Source organism: Henckelia pumila, chromosome 1 (assembly GCF_033568475.1).
Source record: "Henckelia pumila isolate YLH828 chromosome 1, ASM3356847v2, whole genome shotgun sequence".
Taxonomy (NCBI): Eukaryota; Viridiplantae; Streptophyta; class Magnoliopsida; order Lamiales; family Gesneriaceae; genus Henckelia; species Henckelia pumila.
In genome coordinates this window covers 161,235,762-161,254,093 of record NC_133120.1, presented here as the reverse complement: position 1 = coordinate 161,254,093, position 18,332 = coordinate 161,235,762, and the positions used below count along the sequence as shown (strand labels likewise).

At 37.0% G+C, this 18,332-nt stretch overlaps 2 protein-coding genes across 4 annotated transcripts; one reads left to right on the top strand and one right to left on the bottom strand.

Annotated features, from left to right (window-relative positions):
• The first annotated feature begins 1,417 nt into the window (after positions 1 to 1,417).
• Positions 1,418 to 8,429, top strand: LOC140876199 (protein TIME FOR COFFEE). Of its 3 annotated transcripts, none has more exons than XM_073280107.1 (13): positions 1,418 to 1,798; positions 1,928 to 2,455; positions 2,551 to 2,732; positions 2,824 to 3,091; positions 3,180 to 3,591; positions 3,720 to 3,780; positions 3,857 to 3,952; positions 4,062 to 4,338; positions 4,436 to 4,511; positions 4,636 to 4,702; positions 4,780 to 5,151; positions 5,261 to 7,766; positions 7,874 to 8,429. In XM_073280107.1, exons 1-13 carry the CDS (start codon positions 1,702 to 1,704, stop codon positions 7,876 to 7,878), a joined length of 4,947 nt encoding a protein of 1,648 aa, XP_073136208.1. In that variant the 5' UTR covers positions 1,418 to 1,701; the 3' UTR covers positions 7,879 to 8,429. The 3 variants fall into 3 exon arrangements, with proteins under 3 accessions (XP_073136208.1, XP_073136206.1, XP_073136207.1); XM_073280105.1 differs by having other exon boundaries at positions 7,848 to 8,429; XM_073280106.1 differs by having other exon boundaries at positions 1,418 to 1,832; positions 7,848 to 8,429.
• Positions 8,430 to 11,751: 3,322 nt separating this feature from the next.
• Positions 11,752 to 16,152, bottom strand: LOC140891062 (vacuole membrane protein KMS1-like). The gene is made up of 8 exons (XM_073299316.1): positions 15,700 to 16,152; positions 14,182 to 14,393; positions 13,944 to 14,022; positions 13,264 to 13,566; positions 12,758 to 12,915; positions 12,556 to 12,672; positions 12,270 to 12,449; positions 11,752 to 12,191 (listed from the first exon to the last, which is right to left on the bottom strand). The coding sequence occupies exons 1-8, from the start codon at positions 15,761 to 15,763 to the stop codon at positions 12,000 to 12,002; spliced, it is 1,305 nt and encodes a 434-aa protein (XP_073155417.1). The 5' UTR covers positions 15,764 to 16,152; the 3' UTR covers positions 11,752 to 11,999.
• Between the last annotated feature and the right edge of the window lie 2,180 nt (positions 16,153 to 18,332).

Sequence of the window (18,332 nt, the reverse complement as noted above, 5' to 3'; positions counted from 1 at the left end):
TAATAATAATGATATATTATTTTATTTTCTCGAAACCAGCAATTATTATATTATAATATCTTTGTCCTTTTTTAAATATTTTATTGCCTCGGGCACAAGTACGTGACTCAATTATTTTACTTATTCAACAATTACTATTTAAACCCATTATTATCTAATAATTTTTTTCTATAATAAAATATCAAAAAAAAATTAAAATTTATTTAAATTAAAATAAAAAAATATGTTAAATTGTAAAATAATTTGAAATGAACGAATAAATAAATAAATCAAATAATACTTGAGATCGACGAAACTACACTATAGAATAAAAAAAGCAGGTGGATTATAATTTTATATATACATTTTTATATTATATTTATTTATCTACGTTTAAATAATAAAATCTCGTGGGTCCCACCAATTTCTCGGAAGTTCCGTGACTGTGACCGTGACTCCAAGTTTATTCTTTCGCCTAAACGTCCACCGTCCGATCGGATCGCGATCCGACGGTCCGTCTCTCTCCGTTACGCCAGCTCGGACTTTAAAATTCTCGTGCGCCACGTCAAACACGATCCGACGGTCAATATGTCACCTATCCGCTGCCAGAATAATCCCAGCCGTGGAAAGCGGGTCCCACTTGTCAATTCTGGGAAAAAGTAACTACTAGCTCCTTACTAAATACACCTCGACCCCACCACTAATCAATAAGACCGTAATTATTGCACTTCCAATTATTCTATTTTTATATCAATATATTTGTATTTAAATAGTACTTTTTTTTAATGGTGTAAATAATATATAAAGAAATTAAATTAATAAAAAATAGTGAATTTGACCCGATCCAAGGATATTTCCACATCTCGAATTAATAAATATAAATTATACGAAAAATCTACATTTTGATTTGGAAAGGAAATAATTAAATATATTTTTTTTTACAATCGCTGTAGTTGTGTGTGTATTCAGTGAATAAGTTATAGTTTGATTAATTGTATTGGAAAAGATACAGTCACATTAAATAACCCAAATAAACATTCAAAGACTATAATTTTTTTTACATAAATTTGGGAAAATAAATTTACATTATTGCGGAATTTGGGCCCCACGTTATATATATATATATATTTTTAATTTAGAATAGAAAACATGGAATCTTATGGGGGAAGCAAGAAACCGACACGTTCCGGTAAATTATGCACTTAGGTGGGTGGTGTAATTTTTTTAATTAAATAATTAATAATAACTGGACGGCTGAGGATGCAGCCACGCTGGCGAACGGGGATTTTGGGGCGTTGGATGGGATTGAATCGGAGGGTGGAGATTGACTCGGGTGACGAAGTAAGTGCATCTGAGGTTTCCACGAGGGCTGTATTTGTATAATAGATGTGAAAGATAGCCCCAAAAGAATAGATGAAGAGATAGATAGCAAGAAAGAAAGGGCTCATTTCTTGAGAGAGTTGAGGGAACAGTGGGTTGTGGGGGAAAAAAAAGGAAAAGGGACGATTTTGGGGTTGTGGGAGTGGAGGAAGCCCGTTTAAAAAAAGAGATCTTTTGGGATAAGATTGCTGGTTTCATCGCCGAGCTTGTTGTGAATCGAGAATTTGCGAGGGGGGTTCTTTTGTTCTTGACCCGGGATGAGATGAGGTTTCAGATTGGGATTTAGTCATCTGGGTCGAGCTCAAAGTTTGATTTTTTGGAGTGGAGAGAGTGGGGGTTGTAATGGATAGAAATAGAGAAGCCAGAAGGGCTAGTATTGTGGGCTCTAATGGTTTCAAGAGAAGAAGACATAGAACAAGCAGTCTCAGAGGCTCGCCAGGTCTGCACGGATTCAGCTTTAAACAGATCTGATTGTAATTGTTTCTTTGGGAAAGATTGGTTTTTTTTTTTTTGGGCGGTTGTGTTCGTGGGTTGCTTCTTATTTTTTTTTCTTTTCTTGGTTTTGCAGATGAAGATTTGGGAGTGGAGTTGCAGGAATCTATACGATTAAGGGACAGAGTGAGGAATGATCGAGATCGAGAGAGGGAGAGAGATAGAGAAAGGGAAAGAGGAAGAGATTTGAGAGAAAGGGATAGTAGGAGTAAAAGGAGAAGAGCTGAGAGATTGATGAACGATAGAGATGATGTTGGAGGAGATGAAACTTCGGAAGAGAGTGTTAACGACGAAGAGGATGAAGAAGATGAAGAGAACACCGGCGGCGGCGGCGGGGTTAGGTTGTTACCGCCAACGGTTGGACCGATGTCCAACCACCACCACCACCACCACGGCCATCACCACGGCCACACCGGTGGTCTCAGTCTACACCAGCACGATAACAGTGCGACGAATATCATCACCGCTAATCACCATCTTCAGACAAGAAAAACCTTCCCCCCCAGTACGTCATCTTCTTCTTCCAAGATTTTCAAGGCTGGTCCTGTCTGGAAACCTGGTGATGAAATGATTGGTGTCTCTGTTCCAAGAAAAGCTCGTTCTGGTAAAAGTCCAAAGCAGTAAAATCCTTTTTTTTTTTCAAATTATTTTTTGTTAATTTGTTTCTTTAATGGGTTTTATCTTGATTTGTTTCTTAAGCATGCGCAAAGAGGTCCCATGATCGGATTTCAGGTAGCAATAATATTAGCGCCGGTGGGATTGTCGGAGGAGAGCAAATTCATCTGCAAGCGTCAAGTTCTCCGGTGAGACAAGGCCTTGCTCCATCTCCGGCTGCTCCAGTGTCGCCTTCTTCTTCCAATGCTTCCGTTAGAAAAAAGCTTGTTAGTGTTCAAGAATCTTCAGTATTCTGGAAAATTTCAGATTTATAGATTTTCTTGATTTTTACGATGCTCTTGCTTTCCCTTTCTTCAGAAACTCAACAGCGGGCCGAAGCTGAAACCTCCTAAGGTGTCATCAAAGACGAGTTCTTCGAATCCCGAGGAGCTAGAAATTGAAATTGCTGAGGTATTATATGGGTTGAAGACTCATTCTCAAAGCCCTTCTTTGAAGAAAGAGGATTCAAGAGAAGTCCATAGATCCAGCAGCGACACGAAATCTCATGTTTCGTCTCCGATCTCGAATTCTGCGTCGGCAAATAATCTGAATTTAGCCTCTAATTCGAGCCCCATATCAGCTGTTGGTATGTACCAAGTGTTCTTGAGGAGAGTCCACTTGGAGTTCTCGGTTGAAAATCAGGTTTTCTCACTCTTGTTTCAACTTTTTTGTAGCTCCGAAGAGAAAGAGGCCAAGGCAAGTATTGGAAAATCCCAGCTATGGCGCTCGGAGTAGCCCTGTTTTTGCGAAACCAGAGATGGACCAAGCACCAAGGAGTGAAATTTCATCGCCTAAATTGGACAAAATCCCGGGATCAACCGGAGAGAACGGCTTTGAAATGGGTGTCGATTTGGTCAATTCTCAAGGTCAGCAGGTGCTTCTTCCAGAGTTGAAAGCTCCTGAATCTATTAAAATCGATTCGGACTTCAAATCTACTGCTGAAGAATCGAAGAACGACGCAGATCTGGTTCCGCAAGAAGAGATGGGCTCGATAGTAAAGGGGAAAGAGATGAGAACAGATGACAGCGGCCGCGAGGATTCGACTTTGACAGCGACAGCTTCAGCCGCTGTTACAACTATTAAAGCGTGAGAATTTCAAGATTTGATGTTTGGTGGTGCAAGTTTTTTTTTTCTTTCTTGATTTTGGTGTCCATTTTCTTGAAATAGGCCTAACGTTGGTATTTGGTGTTGTTTCTTTCTCTGAAAAATTTCAGTTCTTTAATGCCTGCCGAGGCTGAAAATCAGAGGGAAGAGAAGTTTGTCATAGATCTGATGGTGAGTACAAATATTTGGTTTTTGGTTCGACAAATGACTTTCTTCTTGATTTGAAAAAATTTGATCCCATTTTCAGGCTCCGCCGCCTCTGGTAAGATCATCACCTGATAAAGAAACCAAGGTTGATTTGGCAGGCTCAAATCAGAAGCCGGATCTATCCATTGTTGATGCGGTATTGTACTAGATACCGAGCTTCAGATTCTTGAAAAGTTGATATATATTTTTTTACCGTGTGGATCTACATTTATTTTGATGGTTTTTTTTTACTGTTATTCGTGTAGGAGTTGAATTCTATGATGTTGAAAGATAAAGAAGAAGAGAAAGGAAAAAGTGGGAAAGTTAAGTTGACAAATGCGACAGGTGAAGAAATCAAAGGTGAAAAAATAGCAGAAGATGTATTGCCGAAGCCATTTGAGAACAAGGTTAGGAATCTTGATCCACACCTTGATTTGGAAAAGTCTGAAAGAGATGGGGGAAACAAGTTACAGCACCAGGTTTTGAAGCAGCCACAAATGCCACTAAAAGTGGCCAAAGAGGAGCCAGCCACTGGGAAACCTGGTAAAGTTGATTTTTTTTAAATCCATTTTTCGACAACCCCCGGAAGCTTTCTGTATATTTCCGGTTTTGAGTTGAATGATTTTGGTCTGGTACTCAGGTCAATCGGCGAGCTCATTGCCTTTGCCTTTGTCCATGGCTGCCTGGCCTGGTGGGATTCCCCCGCCACCGATGGGGTATAGTTGTTTTGTTTGTTTTGTTTCTGAGGCTCATTTAATGAATTTGTAGTAGTAAATCTGTTTTAAAATCTCCGGCTTTTCTTGAAATAACTCGGTGAAGTGTCTGTATTTTTGGTGGCAGATACATGGCTCCTTTGCAAGGAGTTGTCTCCATGGACGGAAGCACTGTAACACCACCACCTATCCAGGTATGATTTTACTAACTTTTTTCCTCTTTCTTTTGTTGGAATATTTTTTCGTGATTTTGCCAATGTGAATTTTGCAGCCGCCCTTCTCTCAACCTCGTCCTAAACGGTGTGCTACACATTGCTACATTGCTAGGAATATAAACTATTTCCAACAGTTCATGAAGATGAATCCCTTCTGGCAAGCAGCTGCAGGCTCTGCATCGTTGTTTGGGCCGAAACCCGGAAATATGAATGCTGTGACGGTCACCGATTTGCTTGGAAATAATGCTGTTAGAGGCGGCACGAGTAATAATATTCCGGAGAAAGGGCAGAATCTGGCTAGCATTTCCAGTCCTGGTGGTAAGGAAAAAAATTCCCAATCTGCTAATTCTTCAGATTCTGCTCACAGAAAGCAGCAAATTATGCTCCAGCAAGCTTTGCCCCCTGTGGCAGCACCTAGTAATTTAGTGGTATGTCTTTTTCTTTTTTCTTTTTACTTTTTGGCCTTTTTATTTTGCATCCTACTCAATTTTTTGTTGAAGTAAATTTTGACGTGATCTGGGACTTTTTTTTTTATAGGGACCAGCTTTTATCTTCCCTTTGAATCAACAACAGGCAGCAGCAGCAGCTGTTGCGGCAGCCGCCGCCACTGCGAGGCCAGCTGCACCGAAATCTCATACAGCTGCAAGCCAGGCTTCATCCAATGCCTCCCGCTCCACCACTGCAAGTGCGTCTGCCACAGCTGGAGGTGCATCAACTCCAATGAGCTTCAACTACCCAAATATGGCTCCCAATGAAACACAGTACTTGGCAATCTTACAAAATAATGCTTACCCTTTTCCGATTCCTGCCGTTGGTGCTGCACCAAACTACAGGGGGTCCCCGGCACAGGCGATGCCTATGTTCAACGGCCCGTTCTATTCGTCACAGATGATTCATCCCTCTCAACTTCAGCACCAACAACAGACCGCATCTCAGTCACCGCAACTGCAGCAAGCTCACCAAAATGCAAGTGCATCGAGTGGCTCCTCTTCGTCCCAGAAGCATTTGCAGGGGCAGCAAATTCGGACCCCAAGCGGTGGTGCTAGTGGCATGGCTGGAAGCACGAACTTTCCAGCTCAGAAACCTCAGTCATCACAGCAGATACAGCTGGCCCATAATCAGCATATTTCTTCAACAAGGCCACGGCTTGTTGATAATGAAATAGGCGGTGAAGAGAGTCCATCAACTGCTGATAACCGAGGATCTTGGGCCTCTGTGAACATATATGGCCAAAATTTCGCAATGCCGATTCACCCACAGAATTTTGCCTTGATGACTCCACCGTCTGCTGCCACCGTTGTGCCGGTGGGAGCTGCTAGCAATAGTGAAAAGAAGCAGCCACAACAAACACAACAGCAGAAATCGAAAGGTGGAGTGGACTCTTTACCTCCCCATAGCTTTGCCATGTCCTTCGGTACCATCAATGGCTCGAATACCAGCCCTGGCATTGATATTGCATCCATGACTCAAAATCATGCCGTATTTCAGAACTTCTCGGAAGCTACTAGACAGAACATACAAATGGTGGCTGCTGTCGCTGCTGCTCAGGCTGGACAAAAGAAGAATTATAGAATTTCAGAGGATATTAAATCAGGGGGTGGAGATTCTGTCTCCACTGACGCTGAAAGAAAAAGTTCATCCGGGAAGGTTGGCATTGCACAATCCATTGCATTTACAAGACCGGACATGGCCGATGCACCTGTTTCTTCTGTTCCTGCAAACAGTGGAATCGATAGCTCTGCTCGATCCCTGAACGTTTCGAGTGGCTTGGCTCGAAGCTCTCGACCTGGGACAGCCAATAATGCAGGAGTTGGTAATGTCCAGAATGCTCACATTCAAGCTCAGCTTCAGCAGCAGCAGATGCTGCAAATTAAGCAGCAGCAGCAACAACAGCACCACCAGCAGCAGCAGCAGCAGCAGCAGCAACACCACCACCACCAGCAGCAGCAACAACAGCAGCAGCAGCAGCAGCAACAACAGCAGCAGCAGCAACAGCACCTATTGGCAACAACTCGGAAGGCTCCGACAACTAGCAATGGAAATGTGTACTCCGATCACTTGAATTCATCTTCTTCGATATCTGCCAAGTTTCCAAACCCACTCTCCGGTTTCCCACAAAACATTGTTCAGAGCAATAGTAGCAGCCCAACTCAATCCCCTCAGTGGAAAAATCCTACAAGAACAACCACCTCTCAAGCGCCATCTCCTCTCGCCTCATCGACTGTATCGACACTCAAAAGCCATCCTCAGCAGCATCCACGGGCTCAACCACCTATGCACACGCAAATATCCTTTGGAGGAAATCAGAAAACGCAGACAAGTGCACAAGTGCAAGCACCATTAAATAGCCACCAGGCTCCATCGCCCCCTATGATGGTCAGTTCTCCTACAACCTCTTCCATCTCAAAAGGATCAAGTGGAAGTCCAAGAACAACTACGACTGCTCCCAGTGGCAGCAAAATGAGTCAAGCTTCTTCCTTGTCAGCGCAGCCGATCAAAAACCAAGCGTCTATACCAAGTCAGAAGTCTCCGTCGATCTTAGGTAACCCTCAAATAGCTTCCTCTCCTAGCAGTGGAGCAAAGCCGCAGATCCAACAGCCACCTCATCAGCAACAGCTTCCAAAGACTATGCAGCAGGCGCAGCTGTTCTTCTCAAATCCATTTTCTCAAGTCCAAACAACAAATCCAACCAGTACAACTTCCACCCCTTCTGTCCCAAGTGGTTACTATATGCAGAGAAGACGGCCAGACCAGCAGAATCAGCCCACACAGCAGCTACAAAATGCGCCCCCAACTTCAACTGGGGTGCTGTCATTAACCTCTTCTGTCACGACGTCGAGTACGGCCACCAATGACCCAGCTAAAGCAATTGCTGCCGCTACATGTAATGTTAAAGGTGGTGGATTACCTTCCCAAGGCGTCATCCACGCCGCCCAATTAGCCGCACAGTCAGCTGGAACTCTCTTACCTGTTGGATTCTCTTACGCGCATCCTGTTCCGGCTGCTGTTCAGACAAAACCTTCTGAGCACAAACAATCTGCTGGTAAGTACTTATTCTACCCATTTCATTATATGTGCACATTATATTGGGAACCTCCATTATATAGGTCGATTTCTTGACCAGGAAATGACAATTTGCAACAATGGCAGCCTGAGAAGAAATGATAACATCTTAGCAAGAAGTAACCTCCATGATGAACTCCATGACGGTGCGAGCTGCAGTTGATTTTGGACTGACAACTACATTGAATCGAAAATGGTACTGCCAGAAGTTGGCTTGAGATACAGACACTGTAGCTTGCTGTCTATAAACCGCACTCCAACTAAGTTCATCTCATTCCTTGACTCATGAAAAGCCGCGACCTTCGAAGATATAGAATTTCGACCCATGTTTTTGTATGTTTGACAAGAGGAAGTTAGAAGAACCTAGAAAGACAATCGAACAGGCAGAGTTTGAAAAAAGACACCCCCTTCTGTTTTTTTTGGGTAAGTAGTGGAGGTGGTTTTGATCATATTCTTGAAACACCTTCTCCTCTCCATGAAAAAAAAAACAATAAAAAAAGAGCAGCTCTTGGACATTTTGTAAATGCTTGTCTGGAACATGTTAGTGTAGCCCAGCCACCTTTTTTCTCATTTTGTGCATTTGAGCTATGGCCTACTCTTTGGTTTTTAGTAATGATGATGCTGCTGCTGCTGCTTTATTTTCTCCCTTTCTTATGTTTGTTTGGATCCTACACATGGCCCCCAAATGTCCAAATCCTCGGGCATTGATGCTGTTTTTTGATTGTATTCTTTGCTAATTTCACATGTGAAAATATGCCTCATGTAAAAGGGGAAGAAACTTAATTGGAAGGACAGTTGAAGGGAAATTCTTGTTTTTATGTCTCTGCTTTATGGATTCAACTATTTTCTTGAACATTTTTTCTCCCAAAAACCAGTACTTGTCTACTTGGTATTGGAGAGTGAATTTTGGGACGATGAATATAAATTTGATACACAAATATCCCATGAAGTAGGATGTTTAAGAAATACATGCATATATTGAAGCCTATTGTGATTTGGCATCACATGATATAAAGTCAAGATTATGACGTTTAGTAGAATGGTAAATTGAATGTACCAATATAGTGACATTTAAAAAACATTGAATCAATATGTTAGGTTGGTTTAATCGAAGTTTTTGGTGGAGCATTTATTTTGGGTGAAATATACAAAACCCCTTTGGGATGATTTGTGTGGACAATTGGGGTAGGCCACATCATGGGATTGTCTCTTGGGTCCATCCAAGCAACACTAGGGACACAATAATCAATAGATTAAATAAAAGATGTAACAATCAAATAATATAATGTTTTTGCATCTTAGTATTACTAAATATTATATTAAATAAAATTTGAACAAGAAATTTTTTTGTAAAATTTGTTTTTTATAATGGTTTTTTAAAATCTATAAATATAAATATATATATTTGGGACGTGACTTGTATAAAATAGCAGAGATTTTTGTGGTTGAAGATAATGGAGTTGACAAAAGCGGATTCTTTGGAAGCTGAGCACTAACACGTGGCACTGTCTGTGTCACTCGACTTTTATCCTTTTCAAATATTTATTAATATTAATTGTCTTTATACTATATAATATAATATATATAATTCAAAGATATTTTTAAGTTTATATGATATAAAAGTAATATCTAGGGTTGCCTTTATTTCTGGATTTGGGTGTATTCAGTTTCATGGTTAGCTCACCCACTAGACCCCACAAATTTTGAAATCTTGATTTAGGAGTCTATACAGTTTGACATAGACTCCTTTGTTTAAAAATAAAAAATAAAATTTTTCCATCGATTATGTTTAATATTTATTACCCACTTGACCTAACTTCATTTAGGTAAATTTAAAATATTTATTTATTACACTAAAATTAGATATAAAGTCAAATTAAACATAATGTATTTAAATAAAAAAAAAACTCGTATTTGGCCTATAAAAAGCATGTGATTTGATTTGATATGTGGCATTAACATATCTTCCGGTTTCAGTTTAAATTGTTTAATGGTTCAAATTTGAAACCAAACGAAGGTGACGGTTGGTTTCGGTTTTGATAACTCGATCTCGTGGTAGTTTTGTATCGGTTGACGTGACATTTTGTACAATAAATAAATAAATGACACATCAGTCGGTGTCCACGTAGTTGGTCACGGTGGTTGTTCAAAAGCTCATAACTGTAATAATCTTGTGAGTACTTGCTGATGTGACATCATGTACATCCAATAGGTGATTGACACATAAACAAGTGTTCACGGTTATTTTTCACCCTATCAAATCTATATATATAATATATGACATGTATGTACACATACCTATATATTGGTGGATTTAAGTCACATTAATTGCTTGTCAAGAAACTATTTATATTTAAATAAATGGCAAAATAGTGGGACCATTTTGTTTGCTAAAATAAGACAAGAAGACTGTTTACAAATAAAAAATAACCTCAAAATAAATTTTAATATATATATATGTAATATCAGGTAAAAAGATAAATGCAAAGTCTTCATATGAATGGCGAATTTTTTTCATTAGTTCTTTATTCTGTACCTAAAAGGACTTTTAGTTAAATGGTGACTTGGCCCACCTGTATCGACATCGGTCCCCCCGATAGTTGGGCTAAGTTTTTAGTGGCATGGGCCCACAGCCCATTATTGCGTGGGGGATGACCCAATGGACAAATGTCAAAATGATTGAAGATAAAGAATTCTTGTATAATTTGTTGGTGGAAACAATTAAAAGACAAAATCATGTAGTAGAAATGTAGAATAGAACTGGTTACGTATACCTTTTTTAAATTACTTTAATCCTATTATTAAAGAAATATTTTAAATGGGTCAACCATGCCCATATGTATAATAAAAAAAAAAAAAATTGAGTAAGTAACAACTCAAATAGGAGATAAAATTGATTGACAAATTGTATGAGTTTTTGTGATTTTTTAAATGATATTTGAAATGATTACATACAATTTGTCAATCAATTTTATCTCCTATTTGGGTTGTTGATTTTTTAAATGATATTTGAAATGATTACATATCTTTTGAATTTATATATTTTTTTACATATGAAAATAATGTTTATTTTCTTACACACGGTGTTGCTCAAGTGCTAGTTACCAGAATAGACGAATAATTATTTAAAAAAGAAAAGAATAGACGAATAATGGATTAAGTCAAATTTTATGTTTATCCTAAATTATAATAATTTCAAGGAGATTATCAGTTAGAAATACCATTATGGCCCACAAACCCAGTCAGATACAATTCTTTTTCTTCTTCTTTATAAGTTAGAAGATTAAAAAAAGATATTGACTTGAAAAAATCCGTCTTGTGTGTTCCTTAAACTCAAATTATGATAGTATTTAAAAGAGCTTTTAAAAAGTACTTTTCCGATTTTCCTTCACAAAATTTCAAAATTTTGTGAAAGAAAAGCTGATACTATAATAGCTTATTTATCAAACATACTATAATAGCTTATTTATCAAACACTTACGGTAATGCTTCCTAGAAGTTCTCCAAAACACTACTACCGAACTTCGATTTTGACTTTTTACTTTTGTTTCCAAACACCGCCAACTTCTGATTTTTTTTTAATTTTTTTATAATCTAAAAAGTTTCAACACTTCAATTATTCTACTTAAACACAATTTTTTGCAAGCAATCCTTAATATAGGGTTCCAAAAGTCATTTCAGCTCATATCACATACCCAACCTTGCTCCAAGATTTCATTAGACATATTGATAATGAATGCAGATGAAACACGCAATACATATCACCAAATATGCAAGCGACAGCAGAGAAGAGTTTGAACCAGCACGGTTTTTTTCACCGAGCCGGATCGAGTCATACCAAACCGGGGTTTTGGTTTCGAGATTCTGGTTCAAAGCCGCATAATGTTGAGAACAAAATGACTCACAAAGAGGATGGTAGTTTCAAAAAATAAAAAAAAAAAACTTGACAAGCCAATCACCAAGTGTTCATTTTCTACTGTAAGCAATGGTATAAATTCCACTTGAGTGAAAAAAATAATGTCTCCTCTGAGGTTACACAGAATTCCATCAATTTCAGTTCTTTCTGCAAATTCCTTGCATATAAACCCTTATAAATTCATGTTTTTTTTCGAGGGGGCTTCAATGGTTGCTGCTGACTCCCAAAATTCTAACACCTGTATTTCTTAACTTAAAAAGTTGTAAGAGAAAACAAGAAAGAATTTGGAAATAGAGTTCATCTAGATGAACTATCAGAGTCATCAGAATACTTGGGTGACTTGTTCCTTAATGCAGCAATTTCCTCATCTTGCTGTTTCTTTAGATATCGCTGTGCAGTTGTGTTAACAATCTTGAGAAAGAAGTTCATTAGCATTAACCAAACCACCGTATTCCAGATGAAAGCCGGAGAAAAATCCCACTTTTTAGCCTGATATATTAATTAATTATATACAGTAAGAATGGAGATATATACCGATAGATACATGAATCTTGAAATGTTAGGTACCTCAATATTTGAAGGGATGTGAGGTTTGTTGGCCAAGTACTTGGCTTTCATGGAGTGAAGCTTGGCAGTAAGGTCGGGTAAGATAGAGTTGAAACCAGGTACGAGGCTAAGAACCCATAGTAGTTCGTTTTCAATCCAGTCAAGGAGTTGATTATTGCATACAGAAATTATAAAAACCGTCTGCAGATAAATTGATGTAGGTGAGAGAATATTCATGTAATGTTAAGAATATTTCCAGTTCAAGATGTGGACAAAACCCATCAAACTTTCGGTAAGTTTTATCGACCTGGATGTGAGTTTTAACGATAGCTTTGCCTATCATCGTTGCGAGAAAGAACTCCCAGAAGGGAATTCCAAATTGTCCACACATAATGCCGGCAAGATCAAATAAAGGATTTGGTACCTAAAAATTATTTGTAATAACAAGGAAAATGTGAAGAAATGATCCAATTCATGCAAGAAGCAAGAGAATGAGGAATGACACTGACCGAAGCAAGAATCAAAATTGTGACAAAGTTTAAATATTGAGCATGTGATAAGAACCAGCGTTTGATTTGATTCAATTGTGCAGATATAAACCCGCCATCTTCTGTTGAAGAAGCATCCAATTCTTTCATTGCGTCAACTCTGTTACCTGATAAGCTTGCTGTATCATGAAGAAGATAAATGTAAGGTTCCTATAATGATAAAACCAGGCATTAACTAACTTCCAATAAAATGGTAACAAAAATTTTCACGATTCAAGACATAATCAAAATAATATGGTCACATCAACTAAACTGTTCGACAGTCGAATAATATAAGTCATGATTGGAGAATCTTGAAATAAACAGAAACAACATTTTTTTCAATCGTCTCATGTAACATAGTTAATGTTTATATCATCCTAGGAGTCATGTCTCTCCTGTTCTTACAGCTACAATTTCCATTAAAACCGAATCAACAAAGGCAGTTTACTGTCCGACACAGATAAAACAATCAATGTATCACTTACCAGCCCGGGAAATGAAATAAGGGGGAAGTTCACCAAGAGCAGTCCCAAGGCCCCAGAGCATGGCCTCCAACTGCACCTGTGGTAATATGCTGCTTAGGGGAACCCTTATAATACCATCTGAGGACTGAAAGATCGGGGGTCCAAATTCGGCACAATCCTTGCCAAGCCATGATGGGCTTTTTTTTAGTTGTATTGTATCATATGGAGCACTTTTGATGTCTATTCGGCCACACTGCATTGCTTTTATGGTGAAGAAGGCAATATGAGGTCCCAGATAAAGAACAAAAGTGTGCAATCCAGATCCTATATGAAAACAGAGGAGCAAATAGTTCAGTAAAATAACAGGGGAAGATGCTACCTGATACAGCAAGTATATACTTTGTCAATGACTCATAATTTCAAAAGGTTAAATAGTTAGTTTGTTTTTTTTTTTGGAGAGGGAGAGAGTTATTTTGGTGTTTATATTTATATATTTAGATGCATGTTCAACACAAAGAGATAATGAATCCGCAAACAATGACCATTTGACAGGTAAGGTTTCACAATATTGAATGCAGAAAATGTGAACACCTCAGTGACATTCTCTAGGTTTCTCTTCAGATAAATATTTTTAAAGGATTAGTCGATCATCACAGTCAATAGCATCGATAAATTAGAATGACCATGCTGATTTTGCTTACCAAGTCCAATGGAGGATGCGACACCAAGGGCCACCCACCATAGTCCAAATCGCATATATCTCATAACTTCCTCGACATGCTGCATTTTAGATTAAAGAAGCATAAAGCATATCCCAACATGCTTCATCTACTAATAAGACAATAACACAAGCAAATATGGGAAAATTACTATCATCCACGTTCAACCATAGTAAACCTATTAGATTATTCAAAACCGTCAAAGCAAATATTTCATTACCTTCTCATGAGGACCATCGACAGTCAAAAGCAGTACACCAGAAATCAAAGGTAAGATACTCAATAGCATAAGCCATACACCATGTGATAGAAGATATGCCACTGATCGTTTGAGATATAGTATGACCGCAAATGTGAAAAGTTTTAGTGTCTTGAATGGCTGCGAGGTCAGAGTCAAATTATCTAAATCCTGTTGATGTTTTATCTGAAGCCCTGCAGAAAGAAACAACATTTTTTTTCACTTCCGAAAAACACAAGACAGAACCCTTAGGCACTTTTTGGTTCGTGGGATTGGATGACGAATGATGTATGATATATGAATTATAAATCAATATATATATATGAATAACAAAATAATGTATAACTCAAATCATTCGAAGAACTTGACTCAAACGTTGGATAACAAACATGTATAATTATGTAATGTCATATCATTTGCACCAAACGGTATCTTATAGTAATATTTCCATAAGAAAATCACCAGCGGAGTTAGTACAACCATTGTTTGCATAGTTACTTAAAATCCGCAAGACGTGCCTCTATGCTCAACGTGCAAGACACAGCCTTTGCACCTCCAGTGAATAAGGCGCACACCTAAGAGCTAAAGCACGCATGTTGGTTCACCTCAATGGCCCAAGGTGCATTTTATGCGTGCCTCAAAAGAAAAGGTTGTATATTTTCAATGGCATCCAATGCTATGATCATCCATGTTGTTTGCCTACGAAATAATACTTGTTTTGCCGATATTCCAAGGCTCATAATTTTATATCAGATGCTGTGTATATTTTGAACTCATGCATCCAACACTTAAATACTAACATTATTCAGCATGACTCACTCCAAAAAGGTTTCAGCCTCGAGTAATGCATCCAGCCCGTGCCCCTAGGGTGTGTATGTCTTCGTATGCTTAGTATCTTCGAAAACTATGCGCTTGAGTAAAACCGATGTTGGCTTTTTTAACCAATCTTACACAAAATCGACAAACTCTTTCGCCGCCTCATGCTTAAAATCCATGTTAATCAAGAAAATAGATTTCGTGATGTCTCAAATTTCATCGAACAACATGCCAACAGCCCAATACTATATTCACAAAAATCAACTACCTTCTTAAAGAAATACTCCAATTCTGTAGGTTTGAAACCCTAACATAATGACTCCTGATAAGGGCCAAAGCCTATGCTCATGTAATAAGTAAACACCAGTATCAATGCTGTACACACAGTCAACGTAAACACACCATGCTAACCAATAAACCGGCAAAAACCTAAGCCATTAATAAACAGTTAGCCTCTGCAACAAAAATCATTCTCCTTCGAAATCAAATCCAATAAAACAGAAGCATTCATTTTCACAATATCCCATAGAAATTTCAGGTTAATAATAACAACCAGAACATCAAAACGTACAAACGAATCAACACTTATAATTTCCCCCCATCTCACAGCACAAAACCCACCTTTCACAAAAGAAATTCCAATTCAAATTTAAGTACTAAAAACCAATAAATAAAAAAACCAACCAGAGATCAGCACGCCCCTGTCGCGGGAATTCTTACGGGACTTCGATTTTTTCTTGGATCCCATTTTTTATGCTATTTCAAACGCCATCTCGCGCACACACACTTTCCCGAGGTGTGCAATTGTTTGCTGAAATGTATCTACGAATCCAAGACCGGTGGACTACAAACGAAGAGGGATGGAAGAAATTTTGATAGTGAGTGAATCAAACAGCAAAAGATATAATTTTTTCGAGGGATCTGAGGGTTATGAATCGATTGTGCAAGTAAAAGCAACAAATTTCGATCTGCGTGCAAAAGATCGCAATACAACAGTTCGCTGCGTAGCAAATCAAGTGACTGCGCACGCTTATACTTTTAATTAATAGGTTCAAACTTCAAAATACTCGAAACATTTCTTGAAAATCAAAGATTATATATCCAAAAAAAACACCAATCATTTTATGGACAATTGAAAGTTGAAACTCAAGGTTGTTGGTTGCTGGTTGCACGGTTATAGATTTTTTGGGCTAATACGAAACCTTTTTTTTTTTTTTTTTTTTTTTTTTTTTCTATTTATAAACCCAATTTTTACTAATGGGACATAAAAAGCCCATTATTTATATAATTGGGCCTCGGCCAATTTCTCTTACGTAGTCTTGATTATAAAAAATAACCAACTAAAAAATAAAAAGGGGAAAATTCCAATTAAATCTTTAACTCCATGGAGCAACCAACAAGCATATCGAGTTATTCGCGATCCGCAAACGATGAAAGCTTGAATAAGCTCGATTATAAATAACTAAACGTTTGAGTCGAGCTTGACGAAGAGATCAGTTTGAGTTCAAATATGTTTTGTCTGATTTCGGATTCTCATTGAGTTATTGAAATGTTCATATTATGATTTCTAATTTTAGAATACATTAAAATTATTTAATATGAATAAATTACATAAATTAATTGCATAAAAACAAACTTATGTAGATTCTGTTATTTATAGTATAACCTAATTATGTTGGAGGAATAAATAATCATCCAAGTGGACCATAATGATTTGTTTGATTTTCATTAGAAAGTTAATGCAATTGGCCAATTGTGGGAGTAGAACTAATAAAATATGTCGTGTTGTTTTACATTATAAAATATCCAGGTTGTAATGTCATCTGGGAATAAAAATAGTACTTTTTTAAAAAAAAAAGTAATTTGGAGTTTTGATATGAAAATTAGTAGAATAAGATCTAAACTCAAACTCAAAATGAAAAGATATATAATTTTTTTGGATAATGCTGTGTACATAAAATATTACAAATAGGGTTACATGTTCTATTAAATTTGAAAATTATCCCAAAACTCTTCTAAATGGTTTTTTTCAGACTGCAATTGTTTAAATAATTAAAAAACTACATATATAATTTAAATTCGAAATTTTAATAGTATAAAATTTAAAATATACTTACTACGTAAAATAAACAATTGTTTTTAAAAAAATCAAAATTTTACAAAACAATTTTACATGCTGAAAATCTATTATACAATAGACAATAAGTTTTTTTTTTGCAAATATACAATGTATAAAAATATAGTAAATATTTATTAATTATATAAATAAGTAAAAAATATATTTTGGGTCATTCGGGTTGACCCAAATCTGACCCAACCCGATTAATTTTTCGGGTCAAAAATTTCGGATCCAACGCGATCTGATCCGAACCCAAAAACCTCAATTGGTCCTAATCCGATATTGTTATGGTCAACTCGGATCAGATTTAATTTTGACATTGACCCTAGCTGCACAATGAATTATAATAAAATAAAAAAATAATTTATTTCATTAAAAGTTTTTTTGAGCAAGACAAAGTGACAAACAATTATAAATTGAAAGAAAATAATTTTTGAAAGAGTTTTGAGATACTTTATTGATTTAATAAAGCGTGTAACCAACTATGTGACATTTTATATACACGTAACATTATCCAAATTTATTTTTATGAAATCAAAGTCAGATTCTAACTAGAGGAAAAAGTTGGGTCGTCCCAAATATGAACTATGAAGTATCATGACAGATATTTTTATGGAAAAAGTCATGTACTTGATGACAAATTGACTATATGAAAATTTGGTATTAAATAAGGAGATGGACTGATTTAATTAGTCTGGCAAAGTCTTATTTATTTAATTTTACGATATAATATCGTGGGCTCCATTCTACGTGGTTTCAGACATGAAAAGCAATTGGGAAAACTATGGGCTTCATTTGACCACACGATCCCTACCTCTTCAAGAATTCAATCCGAATGAGTACTTCATGAATTTTTCTTTTAAAGAAATGTTAAATTTGTATTTTATTTGTTTTAAGAAAAATTATCTTCAATATATGCGCATGAAATTGGTGAAAATATTGGCTTCCATGCATGGGAAAACCTAAAAAATACATGTTTGATGGGTTATAGTAAATGTCAAAATTGAAGAAAACGATTTAAACAAGAAAGAATGTCTATGCCGTTTGCATACGGTTCCGGTTAAGATTCGTAACATGATATACATATACATAATATTATTATTATTATTATTTTATATATATATATATATATATATATATATATATATATATATATAATATTACTAATGATCATGGGGGGTTAATGCCATTTGGAATA